This window comes from Gavia stellata, chromosome 19 (assembly GCF_030936135.1).
Source record: "Gavia stellata isolate bGavSte3 chromosome 19, bGavSte3.hap2, whole genome shotgun sequence".
In the NCBI taxonomy this organism is placed as follows: Eukaryota; Metazoa; Chordata; class Aves; order Gaviiformes; family Gaviidae; genus Gavia; species Gavia stellata.
In genome coordinates, this window is record NC_082612.1 from 19,329,668 (window position 1) to 19,348,381 (window position 18,714).

General features: G+C 41.2%; 1 protein-coding gene across 1 annotated transcript in view; it reads right to left on the reverse strand.

Moving 5' to 3' along the window:
* The window catches only part of PTPN13 (protein tyrosine phosphatase non-receptor type 13), a 97,075-nt gene that overhangs the window by 20,761 nt on the left and 57,600 nt on the right, over window positions 1-18,714 (reverse strand). Inside the window, exons 18-31 of the mRNA XM_059827003.1 lie at window positions 17,805-17,967; window positions 13,278-13,701; window positions 13,008-13,105; window positions 11,060-11,113; window positions 9,683-9,775; window positions 8,215-8,322; window positions 7,339-7,470; window positions 6,493-6,959; window positions 5,362-5,490; window positions 3,309-3,402; window positions 2,401-2,486; window positions 1,405-1,567; window positions 262-476; window positions 75-173 (exon numbers count right to left, since the gene is read on the reverse strand). Coding sequence (XP_059682986.1) covers window positions 75-173; window positions 262-476; window positions 1,405-1,567; window positions 2,401-2,486; window positions 3,309-3,402; window positions 5,362-5,490; window positions 6,493-6,959; window positions 7,339-7,470; window positions 8,215-8,322; window positions 9,683-9,775; window positions 11,060-11,113; window positions 13,008-13,105; window positions 13,278-13,701; window positions 17,805-17,967 — 2,325 coding nt within the window. The remainder of the gene's footprint in view (window positions 1-74; window positions 174-261; window positions 477-1,404; window positions 1,568-2,400; window positions 2,487-3,308; window positions 3,403-5,361; window positions 5,491-6,492; window positions 6,960-7,338; window positions 7,471-8,214; window positions 8,323-9,682; window positions 9,776-11,059; window positions 11,114-13,007; window positions 13,106-13,277; window positions 13,702-17,804; window positions 17,968-18,714) is intronic.

The following is an 18,714-nucleotide window of genomic DNA, read 5'->3' on the forward strand; positions in this document are numbered from 1 at the left end:
CCCACCAGATTATATGATCCTTCAAATAGCAATTTAATAAAAAACCCCAAAAAATCATATGCCATACACCTTACCAACAAAGAAGGATCGATGTCTGGTAGTATACCAGATGGTGGCCGACAAAGGAGAAGAGAGACTTCTGGAGATGTTCCCCTCAGAGCAGAGATGACTTCCTATGGTCACAGTGGGATTCATTGTTAGACGCAGACCCCCAAGACTTCAGGACTACCGCAGCATGACTTTCGCTACTAAGATACAAACCTGCTGGGATAAACCCTTTAGCGATGCCCCATTCACTTTCAGAATGACATCCCCAATTTCTATCTGCCCACTTTCTGCGGCGGGCTGCCCAGGGAAGAGCTTTTTCACCCTCACAATAGTTGAGCCCAGTTGCTCTGGGGTAAGGTTATCTTCACGGCAGAAACTGAACCCAAGGCCTGAGCTATTCTTCAACAGCTTCACCTCAAATGTGTTCTCTGCAAAAGAAACATTAATTTGTTATTTCCTACAGCACGCTGGCCCTGAAAAAAAAGTGGCTGGCGCTCTTACTCCAGACACGACAATGCACACTCTCCCCCTCATAGGGTTCTTCCACTTTACTGAACACAAGTGTTATCTAAAAGATCCCTCCAGCTTAAAGAGGACAAAAAGCTGACTGTGACTTCTCAGTCTGCTAGCTTGCCCTGACAACATCCACACTATACAGAAAGCCAGGGTGTCTCCAAAATACTGTTCCCCAGGAAGTCCATTAAGGAGCCTGTTAAAGCACAGAGTGACACAACCTTTCTGGCCACTGATCAGACATTAGCGAGAGCGGCAACTGGAGTTCCCGGCAGACAGAATAAATCCCATGCAGGAAGACCAAAAGGTATCTGCAGCGGTTTCCCCATCTGGGTAGGCTTCCCTCCACTTTCACAGGTCTCCAGCGAGAGAAGCTGAAATACGCCAACCTCTAGACAGCTACACAAATCCCTCTTCTCTCTTCACCCAGCTCTTGATGTCTTCTCTCACCTAAACAGGAACAGCAGGACCTACAGAAGCTCTCATTTATATATGAGTATCTTAACCTCCCCTTGGCACTCCTTAGCAGCACCAGAGATAGCAGCACCCCTTTTACTCCAACCTCGCTACAGCCCTGGCCTGGAAGGCTGGTGAAATTGGGAAACAACAAGGAACAGCGAGAGAGCAAACAGTTAATAGTGACTAAACAAAGTTACCAAGATGTGAAAGGAAATCTTAAAAACAAACGCAACAGCACAAAAAGGAAGAGACTGCATTATGTGCAGGGACTCGGTACAGATGCCTACCAGCTCTTTCTCCTGTCTTTCTATTCTATTGAAGAAAAATATTATAAAAACTAAAGGATGCTTTGAAAGTTCAGACAATAGTCCTCTGTGACCTGACCTGCAGTGACAAAGCTGTAATCTTTGGCATTTGTAGTTTTTGTCGCTGGTTTCTCCTGTGGCTCACATTGCCCCACCTGATTTGGAGGCGTGCATTGTGGTGTTACCGGAGCATGAACCTTGGCCACTGAAAGCTGACCTTTTTCCAACAGCAGATGCACCACCTAAAGAGATGAAACATTCTCCAGTTAACTGGCAGCGGTCATGGAGACAGCACAGTCTAGACTATATGTTTCTTTCTAACTTGTCAGGGTCCTAAGTTTTACAGCAGCAAACTTTATAGACCCCTCCCTCCCCATATACCCTCCATTTGTTCCTTATTTTAAGGGCTGTACGTGACAACCTCCAAAATACATTAATGGACCTGCAAGATACTTGCCGACACAGAGTAAGAAAGGGTTTTCTTCCAAAAAGGCTGTGAGAGGGTTAAGAAATGTCAAAGATAGTGTCATTTTCACATGCGTACAGGGAATGGAGCGAAAAGCATTTTATAAAGTGAGCACAAATAGTAGTCCTTAGGAGGTCTGAATGGGTACATTCACTGGCTATTTTCAGGTGTGCACATACTGCCACATATGAAGCGGCCGCCATAAATAGCACTACTAAACGAGGAGACACCATTGACAGAGTCAAATGCTATCCAAAAAGGCCAAGACTCAAGTAAAGCTACTGACACAGCATGCAAACACAGCTGCATATACAGAGGCCCTTGGGGACCCGTCTGTAGCGTGCTGCTACAGCTGCTTTCCAAGCCGTGCATCTAGACTTCCTTCCTATGAAGCCTAAGGACAAGGAGAAACCAATTCCATGCAGACCTCGAATTTCACTAGGGTGGGCAGCGAGACTCGAGGCCCAGAAAGCCAAGGAGTCCAAGAAAGCACACGTAAAACAACCAGGACACTGGGGAGAATTCCACTCTTCAGGTTCCTTTACCACTTTTCACTCATAAAGATCTGGTTTACTACAGATAGGAGTAGAACCAGCACCAGTGTCTTACCTGCCCAGTGTTTCTCAGCGTTTCAACAGCTTGCTTATGGGTAGCACCTTCCAAACTAATCCCATTGACGGAGAGTACACGGTCACCTACAAATGATCGATTAACAATTTAAGAAAAAGTAGGCAGAACATCATCTATAAAATGTACACGACGCACAGAAACCTTCAAGTCTCAGCTAACAAGGACAGTTATTGAAGTAAATCCTCCTTCCGCTCCACACTCCGAGTCAAGAAGAGAACTTTGCAACTAAACTATACGGTTGGACTCGATGACCTTAAAGATCTTTTCCAACTTAAATGATTCTATGGGATAACTCCACGTCAAAGCTAGTGTTAACCATCAGCGTGATAGCCCGCCACAAAGCTCAGACTCTTTATTAAAACCAAATCTTAGTCTACAGTGGGAATTCTCACTTCAGTAAAGAATTCGACCTAGCTTACAGACAAGAAAAGCCGTAACAATTACAGTGATTTTTTGTATTGAGTTGCTCAGCGTGCCAAGCAAGGCGGCCACAAATAATACAGAGCCCCTCTCTCTCCATGGCTGGAACAGAGAAGTGTGCTCTATTAACATCGGCTGCATTAGGAAAAAAAAAATAAACAACCTGCAGCCTATCTCCTATTTTTCCCCTCCACAGTCTCAGCAGTTTTCTGTTGGTTCTCCAGTTGTTCCACACTTTTTTTTTAATCTTGGCCTGCAGAATCAGTCCTCAAGGCAATATTTAAAATGACAACTGCAAGTGCAGTAGCTTGGAAAAACAGCTCTTCTTCCCAGTGAAAAAGGTACAACGAAAGGAAGCCAACAGAATTCCTAGCTCCTAGGCCACAGCGTATCGTCACGTCCACCACAGGCAGTTATCTGCCCTTTTTTCACATTGAGAGTCCCAACTGAAAAAAGTGAAATACTACCTTTTTCTATTCTGCCATCTGCTTCAGCTGCTCCCTTAGGAATAATCGCTTTCACATAAATACCACCGTGCCTTATGCTAGTATTTACACCGCCCTAAACAGAAAGCAAAAAATAGGATTTGTTAGTCTTTTTGCAGTTAGAATACTTGGGAATTAAACACAGTGTCACACAAGGAAAACTGTACTCAGGAAGCACTTGGGCTACTGGCACGTAAAAAGAACAGCCAAACTATCAACACCAAAATGTTACGCAAAGCATGTTTTCACAGCAGTGCAATTTATTACGAATGAAATTGGGGTGGGAAGATTGTAAAAACACGATGCATCGCAATGCAAATGCACCCAAAACAAACCAATGTCCTTCAGCAGAAACATGTCTGCATTATGCCGGACTTCACATGCTTGCACGCGTATCAAAGCTCAGAGATGTGTGACAGCACAGCATGCCAAAGCAGAAGATGCATACCCATGCAGTGTCCTACTCCAATACACCCTCGCTGATGTAAGAGGAAACTAAGGAGCGCTTTAAGTTTGAAGGTCTAAGCTGAAAAAATCTGCTCAAGCTCAAATGGTATTGGTTTTGGAGGGCCTTAGCCTTTCTGCTCATGGCAGGGCGGGTTGGACTAGATGATCTTTAAAGGTCCCTTCCAACCCAAAGCATTGTATGATTCGGGCTCACTGCTGCACTATCAGCGCTCCTCCACAAATTTGTAGGGCAGAGGGAGACCAACAGCGTATTAACGTTCACTCCCAAAGCACACAGTATTACCTGTGAGAACTTAAAACACAGAGCTAATTGTACACCTCTTCTTCTCACCACCGTACAGGATGGCAATGCAAGGGGCGGAATGGAGGCTGAGATAGGAAGGGTCAATCAAGATACCTCTTGGTCATCCTTTAAGGGAAATCTTTGCATCGGTTGGCATCTTCTAACGTTTTCTACAAAGCCAACGCAAGCATACAGCAGGCTTGATGTTATTCAGTAACCAACTCCTGCTGAACCTTTGCTCTTCCAGCTGTCTCAAGTTGTAAGCTTGACAAAGTGATATGACTTTGAATATACTGGGATGCTAAAACAACAACATTTCATTCTGCTCCTCTTACAATACTAGCCATATATATGAAAACAGTGCTAGCTTGCAAATTGGCACTCCACCTACATGCCTATCCGTACGGCCACGTTTAGGAAAAGGCCAACTTGGTTTTAGGTGTAGACGGCCAGTGAAAGCCACCAGTTTTGAACTACAGCCAATAACTGCTCTCTATTGCTGTAATTTAAGCAACTTTTCTTTTTTCAAATTACCGTGTAGTCCAACAATCAATCAACCTGAGATAATATTTAAATATTAAAATACCAAAACGTATTTTTGAATGCAATAAAGAATAGGAGCAGTGAAAAACGTGTGCATCTCAGTTATAAACCACTCTCCTCTTCCCTGAAGTGCCACTCTGCAGTAGGGCAGACCCTAAATGTAAATTACCTTCAGAATTTTGTAGCCCGAAGAGAAATGAGTCCATTAAAAATACATTTTTGTCTTGTATTGCAAGAAAGCAGCGTCAGCCAGGTCTTATTTGGATTTCAGTAGTTTTTTGCTTTCTGCCTTTTACCCAGCAGAGGGAGAACACTAAACGTGGTATATGTGTGTGGACGTGCATAGATACTCTTAACTAACACCACCGCTTCCGCTGCCTGCGATGGCCGTCAGGGAAGGTCTTATTTCTCTCCCTTGTAAATTTGCCACATGGGTAGCAAAGGACAAAGACCATCTTGCTTTTTTGTACTCACAAAGCAGTGTCTGTGGTAAGATTCTATTAGGACTTTGGGGCTCCACCATAAAACAACAAACGAGAGTTACTTAAAGGGCAGATGACAAGAAAAGGGATATAAAATAGTATTACTCTTCAGCTTTGGTAAGATTAATCACACATCAGTAAAACTATATACTTAACAGTGACTCCAGAAAATATTTTGCTTCCTTGTAATTTAGCAATTTAATGGGTTGCTGGGAGTAGAGAAAAAGAGAAAACATCTAAAAACCTTGTCAAACAGTACCGTGACACTTATTCCCAAGCCGTTATCTTTTTTGGCTAGTTCAACCTCAAAGATATCTCCGGGTTTAAGAAGTGTTGCAGTAACCTTTTTAGAATTCATTTTGTTTGCTGTATTCGCGGAGGAAGATTCCTTTATTTAACAAAAAAAAAAAAAAAGAAGAAAAAGAAACAAACAAAACAAAAAGAGAGAATGATTTGCCATTAGAACAGAAATTTACAGTTAAGACCCTAAAGGGTGTGGTTTTGAGTCAGATGCAGCCAAAAGGAGTCCACAGGGCAAAGTACCAATTAGTAAGACTCGGAAGGCTCATTGCTTTAACCCTTTCATTGCTGCCATTGAACAGGTTTAGCACAGAAACACGCTCGGCCTTCAGCAGCCGAGTTTATTGTCGAAGCGAGTTGGGCACAGAACACAAACACTACAGTACTTCAGTATTACAGCAGCCTAGGGTCTGCTGGATTAATTTGCAGGAGCTGCCACAACTTGACTGAATAACCTCCATCAGCTGAAAAGAGGAAACACTGCAAGTTCGGAACTAATTTGTAGTACTTGCCATCGTGTACTGTCGGAAAGGTGAAGCAGCGAGCCGTCTCTGTTCAGAGCACGGCTAGCTGCTAAACTTCACTACACAAGAGCAGTTTTCCATGGATTAGATCAATCCCAAAAGACAATGAGTTCTGCAGCTACCCATTCCAGATGCATCACTACTACTTTAATCTAGGAAAATCTTAAATTTATCTGCCAGGTGAATAAACTTACCTCTAGGGGTGGTCACTAGACTATGATCACATTGGACAAACACACCGAAGTGGAAGGAGGTTTTCTGCAGAATCAACATGGGCACTATACGTTCACCCCAAAGCACAATCTGTCTCTAGTGAGACGTGCCCATCTCGTGACATTGGAAAGCTGGGAAGTTTGTTTCAAGTTACAGGAGTGATTTTCTCTGTTTATTTTGAACAAAAATCACCGAACTATTAGAAACCAGCTATTCGCATTTGCCATTAGAAGGATAAGCTGCAGGCTAGGCTGTCCTTCCCCCACATCCTTCCACCTTATTCACACAGGCAGTCAGCTATTTCACTACCACTATTATACTGATGGGAAATATTCATATAAAATACACTATGCCTTTTTAGTTGGCTGTTGCTCCTGACTGCTGGAATAAGTTGCTTCATCCATGTCAGAATCCCCTCGGTCGGAATATTCCACAGACTCCACTACCCCAGGCCTTTTATTTTTTCCTCGAGTACTGTCAGACGAGGATCTTCTCTTCTCGTTCATTTTAGAATGCCCAGACTGGGATTCGCTGCAATGCTGAGGATCCTGCTGGGCTCTACCACTTGCACGTTTGCCAAAGAAGCTGGCTGTCTGGCTCTGAGACAGGCTGGCGCTCTCAGTTCTGGAATCCTGGGAGCTCACGCTTCCATCCCGCTTGCCGCCTGACAAACCGGACAAACTCCCCGAAACAGGCCTCTGGTGACCACGGGACCGGTTGTGTTCTTCTGAAGAGGACTCTGCCTCATTGTCCTGCACCGACGACGGCCTCCTTAAATAACCCCTGGCTCCATTACTGATGTGTGCAGCGTTAGATGATGCTGAAAACCAGGAGACAAGACAGTCATCAGTAGCTGGTAATAGCTTATCCGCAGTATGACACAAACTTCTCAACTGACAACCACGTAAGGTTTTATCCATTCATATTATGCAGAACAATCTCGGTTTACAACACAACCGGTGCGTCCTCACCAAAGGTTACCGTAACTTTGTTCAGTCTCAGAACACAATTTCAAGCATACGCTAGCTGGGGCTGCCCACAGAAGTGACTGCAGTTAGGGTGATGCGTTACAGCTATCTCAGTTGATTAGATAAGTAATTTTAAAGAAACACAGACAGTACTTTACAGAAGGTGTCAGAGAAGGCAGAGAGCTCAAACTCAAAGAACAGCTCTTTAGTAAGGAATATTTCTCTCTGTACCTTTGGATAGCTTGTCCTTGGGCTGAGAGATAACGAGTGTCACGTCTTCAGGTGCATTCTCCAAAATTTCTAATGCTGCGTGGTGGCTGACGCCTTCTAAACTTGTGCTATTTACAGATATTAGTCGGTGTCCTGCACAAAACAGTTTGTTCAGATACAATCTAACATCTACATTTTTATCCATCGGTGAGAATGTGGAGTACAGGTCTGAAAAATCTCTACACAATGCATGGATTAAAAATTACTAAAATTCAAGTGAGGCTGGAATAGGGAACCCTAATCATTTAAAAAAAACCCAAAACAAACCACAAGAACTGGTTATGAATATTTCCTCTTTTTAAACCTGCCAAACCTTTCCACATTTTGCTTTCTACCTTCTCTTCTGCTCTAAGAAAAATGGATGCAAAAGCAAAAATCAAGAACTGAAATGAGCAATACGCAGTTCGGTTCAAAGCACAGACTAAAATGAGAAGAAAAAAAGGTAGATATTAAGTAAAATAAATTTTCTTCCCTCCCCCGCTATAGTAGCCATAAGGTTACATTCACTCTTTCCAGCAATCAATGTACGGATTTGGAGTTTTAAAAAATTGAAATTACAAAGCATCTATAGAGAGACAATAGCAAATAAAGCCTTTATGTGTAACTTTAATTTTCTGCGACTTCAAGTTTTATCGTTTTTACTTTGATTCAAATGATTTTTGTTTTCGTATAGTTTAACAAAGAAGTATCACCAATTTTCAGAAATTATCCAGAAGGTAACCGAAGGTCAGCATTTGTAAGGGACTGACGCCCGCAGCCGTAGATGGAAATGGTACTACATACATGTTTGGTCTTTTCTTTCATATATACACCCCTCTTCTTATTTACACTATTCACCTGGTTTTAGAGATCCTTCCAAATCAGCTGGCCCTCCGGGAATAACCGAATGAATAAAAATTCCCAGATCAAGTTTCCCCGTCTTCTCTCCGCCGACTATTTGAAAGCCTATTAAAAAAGGTCCAAAGCAGGCAAAAACGTCAGTGATGACAGTGTAATTTAACACAATACAAGTCCGTATTTCAGAACCGACAAAAACTTAGTCGTTCTAACAAATGTAAAGTAAAAGAAAACTATGCAGCTCAAAGAAGTCTACATGAAAGTAAATGGTAAAGCTTTTTTGATTAAGCTTTATTGCATTCTCTGTTTTTGAGCAAGCGATTCAGACTGTGTCTAGCTGGCTTCCCAGAAAACTCCAGCAAAGGCTACAGAAGACAACTGTGGCAAGAGAAACACAAGCACAAACAGATGACATTAGGTGTACATTTGCTGACGAGATGAAATGTATTTTCTCTCACTTAAAAAATTTTGGTTTTCTCTGTTGTTAGATGCTTCACCTAAATGTTTCACCCTGGTCTTAAAGAACTGAGTTTTTCAACTCCTTCTTTGCTTTTGAGGCTTCTAATCTATTTCTGCTAATTCTACCAGGTAAACCTGGGAAGGATGTTCAAGATGGAAAAAAAAAAAAAGAAAATAGAAGATATCAGGTCGTCTCTGTTCTAGCTAAAACAGCAAAGTACCACAGATTGCATGGGGAAGAAAGAGAAGAAATGGTGCATTTCATATGAATTTCTTTCCTTTTTGGTCAACTCTTAAGTTACTGTGCAGGGTAAACACTAAATATTATTGTCTTGTAGGCTTCTTCCCCTCTTCAAATTTACACAACAGTCCTCTTTTGAATGACAGACAGAACAATGTCCTTAAGGACACTTTAGAGAGCCTCCCTAAAGCACAATACTGACACCAAATTATTCATTACTCATACAGGGAAAAATTATGTGGGTTTATGAAAAAAACTCAGCAGTAGAAGAAAGAATGGAACGCAAATATCTCGTCTTCCAGGCTCCTTAAACCTCAAATTAGTGTTCCATCTGATGATATTATAAGAGTAAGAAAAACACTCCGCAATTAGCTCATAATGGCTTTATAATGTGTTTTTTTTGTTTAAAGCCTTCAAGCTGTCGCAGCTGCGATGTGTCCCCATAGACAAAAATCTTGCACCTGAACACAGAGATAACTTTAAAGGCCAACTTTTAGGATGATTAGTTCACAGTGTAAATATTATTCTACACTTACAATATGGAAAAACTGAGAAACAGACTGGCTTAACATCACTCAACAAATCAGTAGCAGGCGCTATCAAGTAGAAGTCCAGGCTTCGGCATCCTAAATGCCTTTGAAATCCAGCTACTGCCTGCACTGCTTTTCTCAGTCCTACTAAAAATACTTAAAACACAGACCAGAAAACTTAATTTGTTTTTTGGCTTCTAGGAACACACATGACAACAACAATTTTAAAGCCACTTACCTAAGCCCAATTTTTCATCCTTTTTCAAGTTCACCAAAGTGATCTCTCTTTCTGGTGAGGCAACTCTGTTCTGTGTTGTTTGCAGACAGTCAACTGAAAAGCCAACATTTCGCCATCAGACACTACCTGAATGCTTCCCTTCAGGTTTGCCCTGAAGTCGTATTCCATTAAAAAAGATTACTTCTCTGATAACCTGCAAACCTGTTCTGAACTAGTGGGTCCAACTTTCATCCTCCAAGCCATATCCAAATAAATAAAAAAAAATAAAAACAAACCACCACCGTTATAACTCACTCCCATCTTCAGCAGTTAAAATCTTTTATTCCTCCTAAGAAGAACACCTAGGATAGTCTCTTGGAATCACAACACAACTGAGCCCTAGAATCTTCCGATTTATTAGTCTCAGCTCAGCAAAGTATTCAGATCTGTGTTTACGTGCCCAACTCAGGTAGGCAGGACGTAAGCACGTTGGTAAAAGTGAAACTGAGGCTTATTATATGAAGTTACTAAAAGGTTACTCAGTGAGTTCTCTTAATGGTGGTCCTTCGTCAAGAAACAACCAGCATTAGAAACATCTACTAAAACTTATTTTGTTTATTTCCTCATTTGCAACTCCACAGGCTGTTGATTCTGCCTCTTCCAAAATTTGAACACCCTCACGATAGATTTGTGTGACTCCTGAGGGTTCCCAACAGGCTGAAGTAGACCCAGGCACTTGAGAGACAGAAGGAGCATCACTTGGAAAAAACCCAATCTCCTGAAACTCCAGGAAATGCCAACATCCTGTAAGTCTGAACTCATGAATCTGCTACCTAGAGAAGATACAACTCGTTTGGTCTGGAGTGCCCGGCATGCTTCTGCCCTAAGTGGAACATGCAATTCCACAACGGCAGAAACCTACTGAGCTCTACACGCTGGTACAAGCAGAACACAGCGGTGCAAGAGAGCGCGACAGACTGTGCCACCTGGAAAAGGAGTTTTTCTCCCACAAAACCAAGTCAAACCTAAAGTGTAAAAGAACTAAAAAGAAAACACAGTCTTCTCGGGCTCTACAGAACCAGTAACCTCACAAGTAAGGGAAATGAGCTCTGAAGAGCATGGTGTGTCAGGTAATAGCACCCTTCAAGTCTCAAACTAAACAGACACTATTCATATTCGAAAAATATTATACACAGATGTCAAAATCTCCCCCAAGAAACAATCCAAAAGAAATATCAGTAGTTGTATTTAGGAAAAGGACCTATCCAACTAACTGGGAGAGGTATTTGATTTAAGAATAGGGAAGAAACGGGACAGGTGGAACAGTGAAGCCTTTGACAAGTGCTTCACAAACTGACCGAATTAATTCTGTATACCTATTATTTATCAACTTACCGCTCTCTTTTAACAGCGTCGATGATGGAAGATTTCCTGAAGTATTCATGCTAACGCCTGTGACATGAATGGAAATATCAGACACCGTTAGCAATTTTTATTTTTTTTTTTTTAATACGAAAGCTACCAAGAAGTATTTCAGACTTTACACAGTACACATGAGCTCACTCACAATGTCAGATTACTTACTTATTTTAGAAATGAATAAACATGGAAGTAGTTCTGGATTAGCAAATCCAAATTACTTATGTACTTTTTTGGTTGCAGTTCAAGGTTCAGATAGATGTTAGCTCACGCAAAGGCAAAGAATTAAAGAAAAAACAGAGGTTTGGCCTTTACTGTTAACTTCAGATAAAATTAATGGATCTTTAAGAAACTAAATCAAAGACTAAATTTTCTAACACATTGGATGAATATGCCTAACCTAATAAACCAACACGAGTCTTGTAAGATTTTGTACAGTGACAAAAAAGTTGCTGCACTAACAAGCAATTTGAACTACTTATTTCTAGTTAAATTGGTTTGCATATGGAATCATATTTTCTTTGGAATGATCAATGCCAAGCAAATACGGCCATACATTAAAGAGGATAAAATAATAAACGTACTAAGTTATGAAAGTAAATGAGGTAAGATAATTCAAGCTTCTTAGGAAAGCAGTCCTGGCCTTTTCCAAACCTCTGAACCCTGAAGTTTCAGCTGATGAGCTTCATCATGCAAAGAACGTGCGTCCCCCAGCACAGGCGATGTGATTCAGCGGGACTTTCTCACTAAGATCCTTATCAGAATTGCTGCCCAGAAGATTATGGGTAACATGATAACACTAATAGTAAAGCTAAAAGCATAGGATAAATGGCTGCAACCAGTCACTACAGAAACTGCCTGCCTCATCTCACTCTTCAGCAGCTTATGCTCTCGGTACTGAAAAAGCACGGCCCCCAAGTCAGCCCTGCTTTCAAGCGCAGCAGGGGCAGATGTGGTAAGTGTTTGTATCTCACAGCCTGTTTTGGTTTGGTGTGGTTTTTTTCTGTTTGGGTTTTTTTTACAAGTTTGTTTATACTGACACCCATAAACTTAACCTTCTTCCACTTCTTCCGATGTTCTGTAACTATTCAATGTTTTAATATTAAGCAAAAGCAAAGCAACAAAAGCAAGCTAAGGCTGCATAATGTTTCAGTCATTGTAGTTTGTATTATTGTAACAGGGAACCTCCTATAACCAGGAACTGATGACACACAGATATTAAAAATACATTTACAATAACCCAATGTGCAAGTTTAAGTCTATTTAGCTGCTCTGATTATTTTCCTTTTTTTTATGTGAACTCTGTATTTTTACTGCCTGGTAAGACTATTCGTGTGCAATCCAATCCTTGCCAAGAAAACGGAGTAAGTATGTCTGGCTTAGTTTGTTACAAGTGCGTTTTTGTGAAACACCCAATGCACTGCAAAAAAATTGTACCTCATTTATTACATCCAAATGAGACCAAACAAAAAAGAACTGTGCAGTTACTGCTCAGAGGTACTAGCCAATAGCCAGCTTATGCCAAATCACTCCCTGCACCCTTTCCACAGAAAACACTAAAAAAGTTCAAGCTTGACAAACAGACTGCAAAGACTAGCAAATTATTAAAAGATCCGTACAATAAAATGGCACTCCGAAGTGACAAAATGGAAGATGTTTTCTGGAGCAGCTTTTACTACCAAATATTAATACTTTGCACACCTGTGTACAGACTGGTGTTGTCCAAAGGAGGGGTTTTTTTGATTCATCGCAACAATTATTCAGGAACAAGAGGCAATTGGCCTGGATTACTTTAACGTGTGATACTCTGCTCCCTTTTTCAAATCGAAATATTACCATCAGTTAATAAATATATCAAAGCATTACACCCAAAGCAATGTTAGAGGTTAGTTAGTAAATATAATAATATTATTTTTTGCATGCTGACCTACAACATAGGCTTGACCGGTATCTTCAATGGATGATGAGTCTGATTCATTTTTCTTGCTTTCAGGGCTTCTACTTAAACCTGCATGAGATTTTGAACTTAAAGGGGAGAAGGAGAGAAGGGGAACCAGACAGAGGGAAGAGGAAGTTGGGAGAGGGAAGGGAAGGATCAATGTAATAAAATAATGGTATGAATAATAAATCAAAACCAATGCAAAATGTACATTGACTGTACACAAAGATATTGTGGGGCGGTCAGAGAGACTCTTACTTGCTCTGTTTTAATGCTCCCGCTGCTGATCCAGTATCAAATTTTGGCATTTGCTGGAACACTCTTCCCATTATGTCTTCTATTTTTTGGGGGGAAGACTCCAAAGCAGTAATAATATTTTTCCTCGGGGGGTAAACCGAGATGTGGCTCTGACTCAGATCGTGAAACGATTTGCTCATAACCCTGGGTCTTTCCTCCCACGAAGTCTTCTCGTTCTTGTCCTTTGAAGAGCCAGGAAGCGGCTGGAAGAGTGAGAGCTCGGAGCAGGACAGCCTCTTCAGAATCTCCGCTTGAACAGACAGAGGTCGAACAGCAAGTCGGTTCAAGGTGCTGCTGGCCAGGCTACCAGTACTGATTGCTCGTCCCATGTTGAAACCTTTGACAGAGTCCGCATGAAGGTTTAGGCTCCTAAATGAAGCCCTTTCTGTAGAATATTTGGTTTTAAAAACAAAAACCAAACAAATTTAAGTTATACAGCAGAGCTAGTGTGACCTCCTATTGTAAAGCATGCATTTTAAATGACCAACTCACACAAAGCTTTTCTCTCAGTGCTCAGAGGTATGTACCATCATCGGGTGCGTATAAACAACCACCATGTAGTTTGCTCAGGAAGCAAAGTTTGGAGTTCATGACATTACACTAACGTGACCATCTACTACACTGAAGTCCGGAAACACAGAACAGCAGAATATTTATCCCCTTATTAGTATGAAGACTCATATTCCTTGTTCAACTGCTGTGCCTTACATACAGGCAGATCACCTCTTTCTGCAAAGCAAATAATATCCTCAAGCCAAGTGACCCGAAGCCTACAATTCCTTTAACCTGCTCATACAAGTCTTTTCCAGAATTTGAACAAATAGGGCTCCCCCACCTCTACACTATCAGATCCTACCAAACTTCCATCCATCCATCGCTTAGTTTTCTTCGCACGAGTCCCTGACACGCTTACAGTACAGCTGCAAAGTCGTGGGCGCTTGGCAGCGTCTCTACCTGGTTAAAGAGCATCAGTTCACTCGGGTGCACGTGAGGGCCTCCCTTGCCATCCTAAATGTTTTAGCACAGAACAGAAAGTGGTGACTGGGGTTTGCCAGACTTTTTGACTCATCAACTCTGATTCCCTTAAGCAGCAGAGAGAAACAGGTTTTGGATTGTAATTAAATTACTGTCAGCTGAGTCGTGGGAACTGTCTGGGTGGATGTTCTTAGCTGAAAGCAAATGCAAGATAATACAACGTAGCCTAACCCCCTCTTAATTCAGAGCAAAGCTGAGCAGGGCTCATTTCTATTAGCCTAACTGCCTCCTGAGGCTAGCAGTTAAGTTCCTGTGGCTTGGCTTTCGCACAGAAACTTGATAAGCTGTGTCAACATGTTTGCTGGTTAGAGCCTTTAAAGGAAATCAGGCCATCTGAACCCTTCCTAAACTTCACTGATGTCTTGGAGTCAGTTCACAGGGAAGTCTGACGAAAAGCCATCCTCAACTGCGTATATATTTCTGATTTAGGGTTAACCAGTGCTTTTTTAAATTCTACATACAGCTAGGAAATAAGCTGCTTTAGGAAGCCGCACTGTAACTCAAAAGGAAAATGCTACTTTGTGGTACACATCATCTATTAGCTTTACCAAATGCAGAAGTATTCACCGTTAAAAGAGTGTATTTGGCAAATGCAACCTCAGCACTGCCCTTCCAAAAGATATCCCTTCCTCCAGTACCTAGGGCAGGAATTAACAGCAACAGTAACTCATGCTTTCTCTAGAATAGGCATACAGATTGAGAAGATTTAGTTGTGGAAGGTATTTTTTGTCCTTTTTAAAGGTGAATTAGTATACAACTACCACTTCCTTCCCCACACCAAATACCTCCTCTAGCCGTAGCCACCAGACAGACTAGATGAGCTACGTAAGAATGGTTTTGCTCGATCAGACCAGAGATCCACAAATCTCCGTTTCCTGACTCTGACAGAAGCTATCAATGACACTTGCTCTTGTCGCGTTCCCATCCTGGGGAAAAGTACCTTAATAAAATATTCCAAGATCTCTTCTCTTGACGTCGTACTTACCCTCTGCGAACACCAAACAGCGTTCCCCTACGGATTTCAGATGAATACCTTCACATCATTATCTATACAGACACTAGGCTTTTGACACGTTCTGCCAACCCCTTAACTGCAAATTCTCATATGCTCAAAACTCGTCCTTCGTAAGGCTGACTTAACCCTCACTTCACCTTTGTGGTTTTCTATATGCTCTTTCAGGAATCCAAACATCCGTTTTAAAACTCAGTGCTTGGATCTGTTCACTGCATGGCCACAGAAGTTGCGCAAAAAAGAAACAGTCATTCCTCATGTTATAGCTTATCTCCTTTCTTATGTACCATAAAATTGCTAGTATTTTTTTTTTTTAAACTTTGTGTCTCATCTCTTTCTATTCATGCAGAAATAATGTTATTCAAGAGGCATTTTCCTTTTATTTTCCAAGCCTAATTCTTTCTATTAGATTTACATGTGTTAAAATGGTTTCTCCCAGGTCACCGAAGACATTGTGCAACAACTGACAAACATGTCATGGTACATCGCAGGGGCTATAAAGTGCTCTCCCTTACACCTCCATCCTCTGTTGTTACATTCCATGAAAATTTGTTCATCGTCACTATGCATGCCAGGCCGTCTCCCTTATCTTAAAATATTTTCTCCATTTGTTGACTGAAATCGAGGTGAGTCTTGCACGCCACTCTAATACTGTATTTCTGACGAATCTTCCAAAGCGTATGAATCTTCCCAAGTCTGCTGCTCCACCCCAGGAACACTGCAAGCGTTACAGGCACACGCTTGTGTTCACTGTGCTGTTAACCCAGAACCTTAAGTAAGGAACCTTCAAAACGTACGCTGCCTGTGGTGATCAGCCCCGACTCAGTAATATTGTCACCTGCCCTTTTCTTTACTGTTTTGCTGAGTGCTTCCAACCACCAGTTTTTACTGACATTTTAAGGGCTCTGGAAACAAAATAATAAAATACTTGACGCTTCTGCAGGCCAAGAATAACACTTCCCAAATACCGCCTGGGATTTCACTGCTCTAAGAAATGAAAAGCAGTACTTATAATTAATATGCTGTTTTGGCTAGCTGCTTCATCATTTTTTTCTCTTACCTGGATTACAATACTTCCTCTTTCATAAAATATTATTCTAGTAACTCTATTGCGATATGCACATATATATATATGCAGGAAAGAGAAACATGGCTAATCAATTTAGATCACTAAAGTTATGACAAAAGCAAACTTTTTGTTTGAATTGTTTTTACTTTTAATAACCAAATGTAACGGAATTAACCGTAACACTGATCTGTTTGCTTCCGATTATGACTGACTGACGAAATTTGAGACCTCTGAATTCCAAGTGATCTGCGCCGCACAGAAGCAAACTATTATCTTCCAGACTCCCAAAGCACAACACATACTGCGTCTGTAAGAGCAACCAAGTTCGCCTAGCCAAGAAAGCCTTTCACGCATTGCTTTTCTTTGCAATTCAGGATAAGCAAGCACTAAGTCAGAGAATGGTACAAAGGCTTTAAGCCACTTGGTCCTATTTCTTTGCACTAAGTTGGTTGAGCCCAACAGAATAGAAAAAAGGCTGCATAGTTGCCACATGCCTTTCCCCATCCCCCCTCCTTTTTTTTTTTTTAAATTAGAGATCACAATCTCCACAGCAATGGGGTCAAACTCCATCCCAGCTATGCTGGTGGAAGTCTGGATTAACAGCAACTGGAATGCAGACAGATAAAAACAGGGAACAAAGAAAGAATGAGCAGACAGACTGACCGAAACAGCACTTCCAGGCTGCGCTGAAGGCCAGCCAGCCAAGTGAGCTCTGCTCCAAATAGGGAACAAATTAGTACAGAGGGTTTTTTCAATGATTGCGTTCTCCAATTAATATTTTCTCTCTAAAAAGAACACCTTTACATCTTCTATTAATACACACAAATTAGATGGCAACTCTGAAGAAAATCGACTAGCATCAGCGTTGTTCCTTGTTACAGATGCAGCATCATGAAACGCTCCCTATTGTATTTGCCCTCACATGACCACGCCATTTTATCTGTAACTCCCCATTATCAAACCAATTCATTTCACGTTAAGCAAAAGGTAAAAATCCTATTATTGGAATATCTTCAAGGTCTTTCTGAAAAAAGCCAAAAGCCATTAATCAAACGGGAAAGCACTATTAGTGACCTATTTTTAGATTCCTTTTATTTAAGAGGAGCTGCTGCGTGCCAGCTGCGTGATCTGCGAAGTCTCTTTTTTTTTTTCCCCTTAAACAAAACCTAAACAAACTCTGCTAGTAGATTCTAGTATAATTCTAGAATAAACTAGAATAATCTATTACAAACTAGATTTATAGTATAAACCCTCCAAACATAGAGCTACGCACAGGTAGCACTCAGCAGAATCACTGAAGCTCAAGTTCGGTTTTCCTCCTTACAAAAATATAGATTGCTATTAAAAACCAACACAGCATCACAGTCCTCACCTATGTCCTGAGTGTCTTGGTTGCTCTGCCTGGTTCTCATCTGTAGTTGGAACTTATGCTGGGAAGAGCAGAGATGCAAAAGGTACTGGCAAGTCTTACTATTGTCAGTCTGAAATGCATGCTTGATGCCATCTGATGTGTTCTGCAAAGTTATTTTCTTCTTCTACACAATGGAGAAAGAAAAAAGTTGAAGACAATGATTTCTTTCAGCCTATGAAGAATTTTGGATTTGCTTGTGCACAGTTACAGCGTTCAAACTTTGCTGAAGCAAAATGCACTGATGGGAGAGACTTCTATTAAAATAGGGGTTGAAAGTAATTTGTGATTTACAAAGTAGCACTTTAAATCTACTTCTGGGCTAGCTGAGATGGTATCTTACTGTTATTTAATCAGTCTCTGTTACTGTTAGTGCTGACTAATGACAACCAGTACTATTACATTTTGCAGGACGGGGTTTTCAAAAGCCTCCGAGAAAGTCACAACGGATGCTGCCACTATATGCCCATCTAATTAAGAAATCTATCAGTTAATGTTCCAGGTCTTCAATTTATCTCTTGAGTAATTTTTAAACTTCAGTTTACCAATTCTAGTTAAAATCATGTCACAGATGAAACAGGTTGTAGCTTTTCAGTAAGGTACCAGACAGTTAGAAGTACTGTTTTCAGTACCTATATAAAGGTCAGCATTTGAAGCTCAACACCTCCTTAAAAACTAACGCATGACCACCAGATTATTGTATACCCACTGAAGTTGGCTGGTATTGTCCAGATCAGGTGTCAGCCCCTGTCACCCAGGCACAGCGTCTACCAGAGATGTTGAAAAATTCTGCACCAACAACCAGTTACCGTTGGTGGACTGTGGAACAGTGGAATCACCATCCCTGGAGGTGTTCAAGGAACGTGTGGACGTG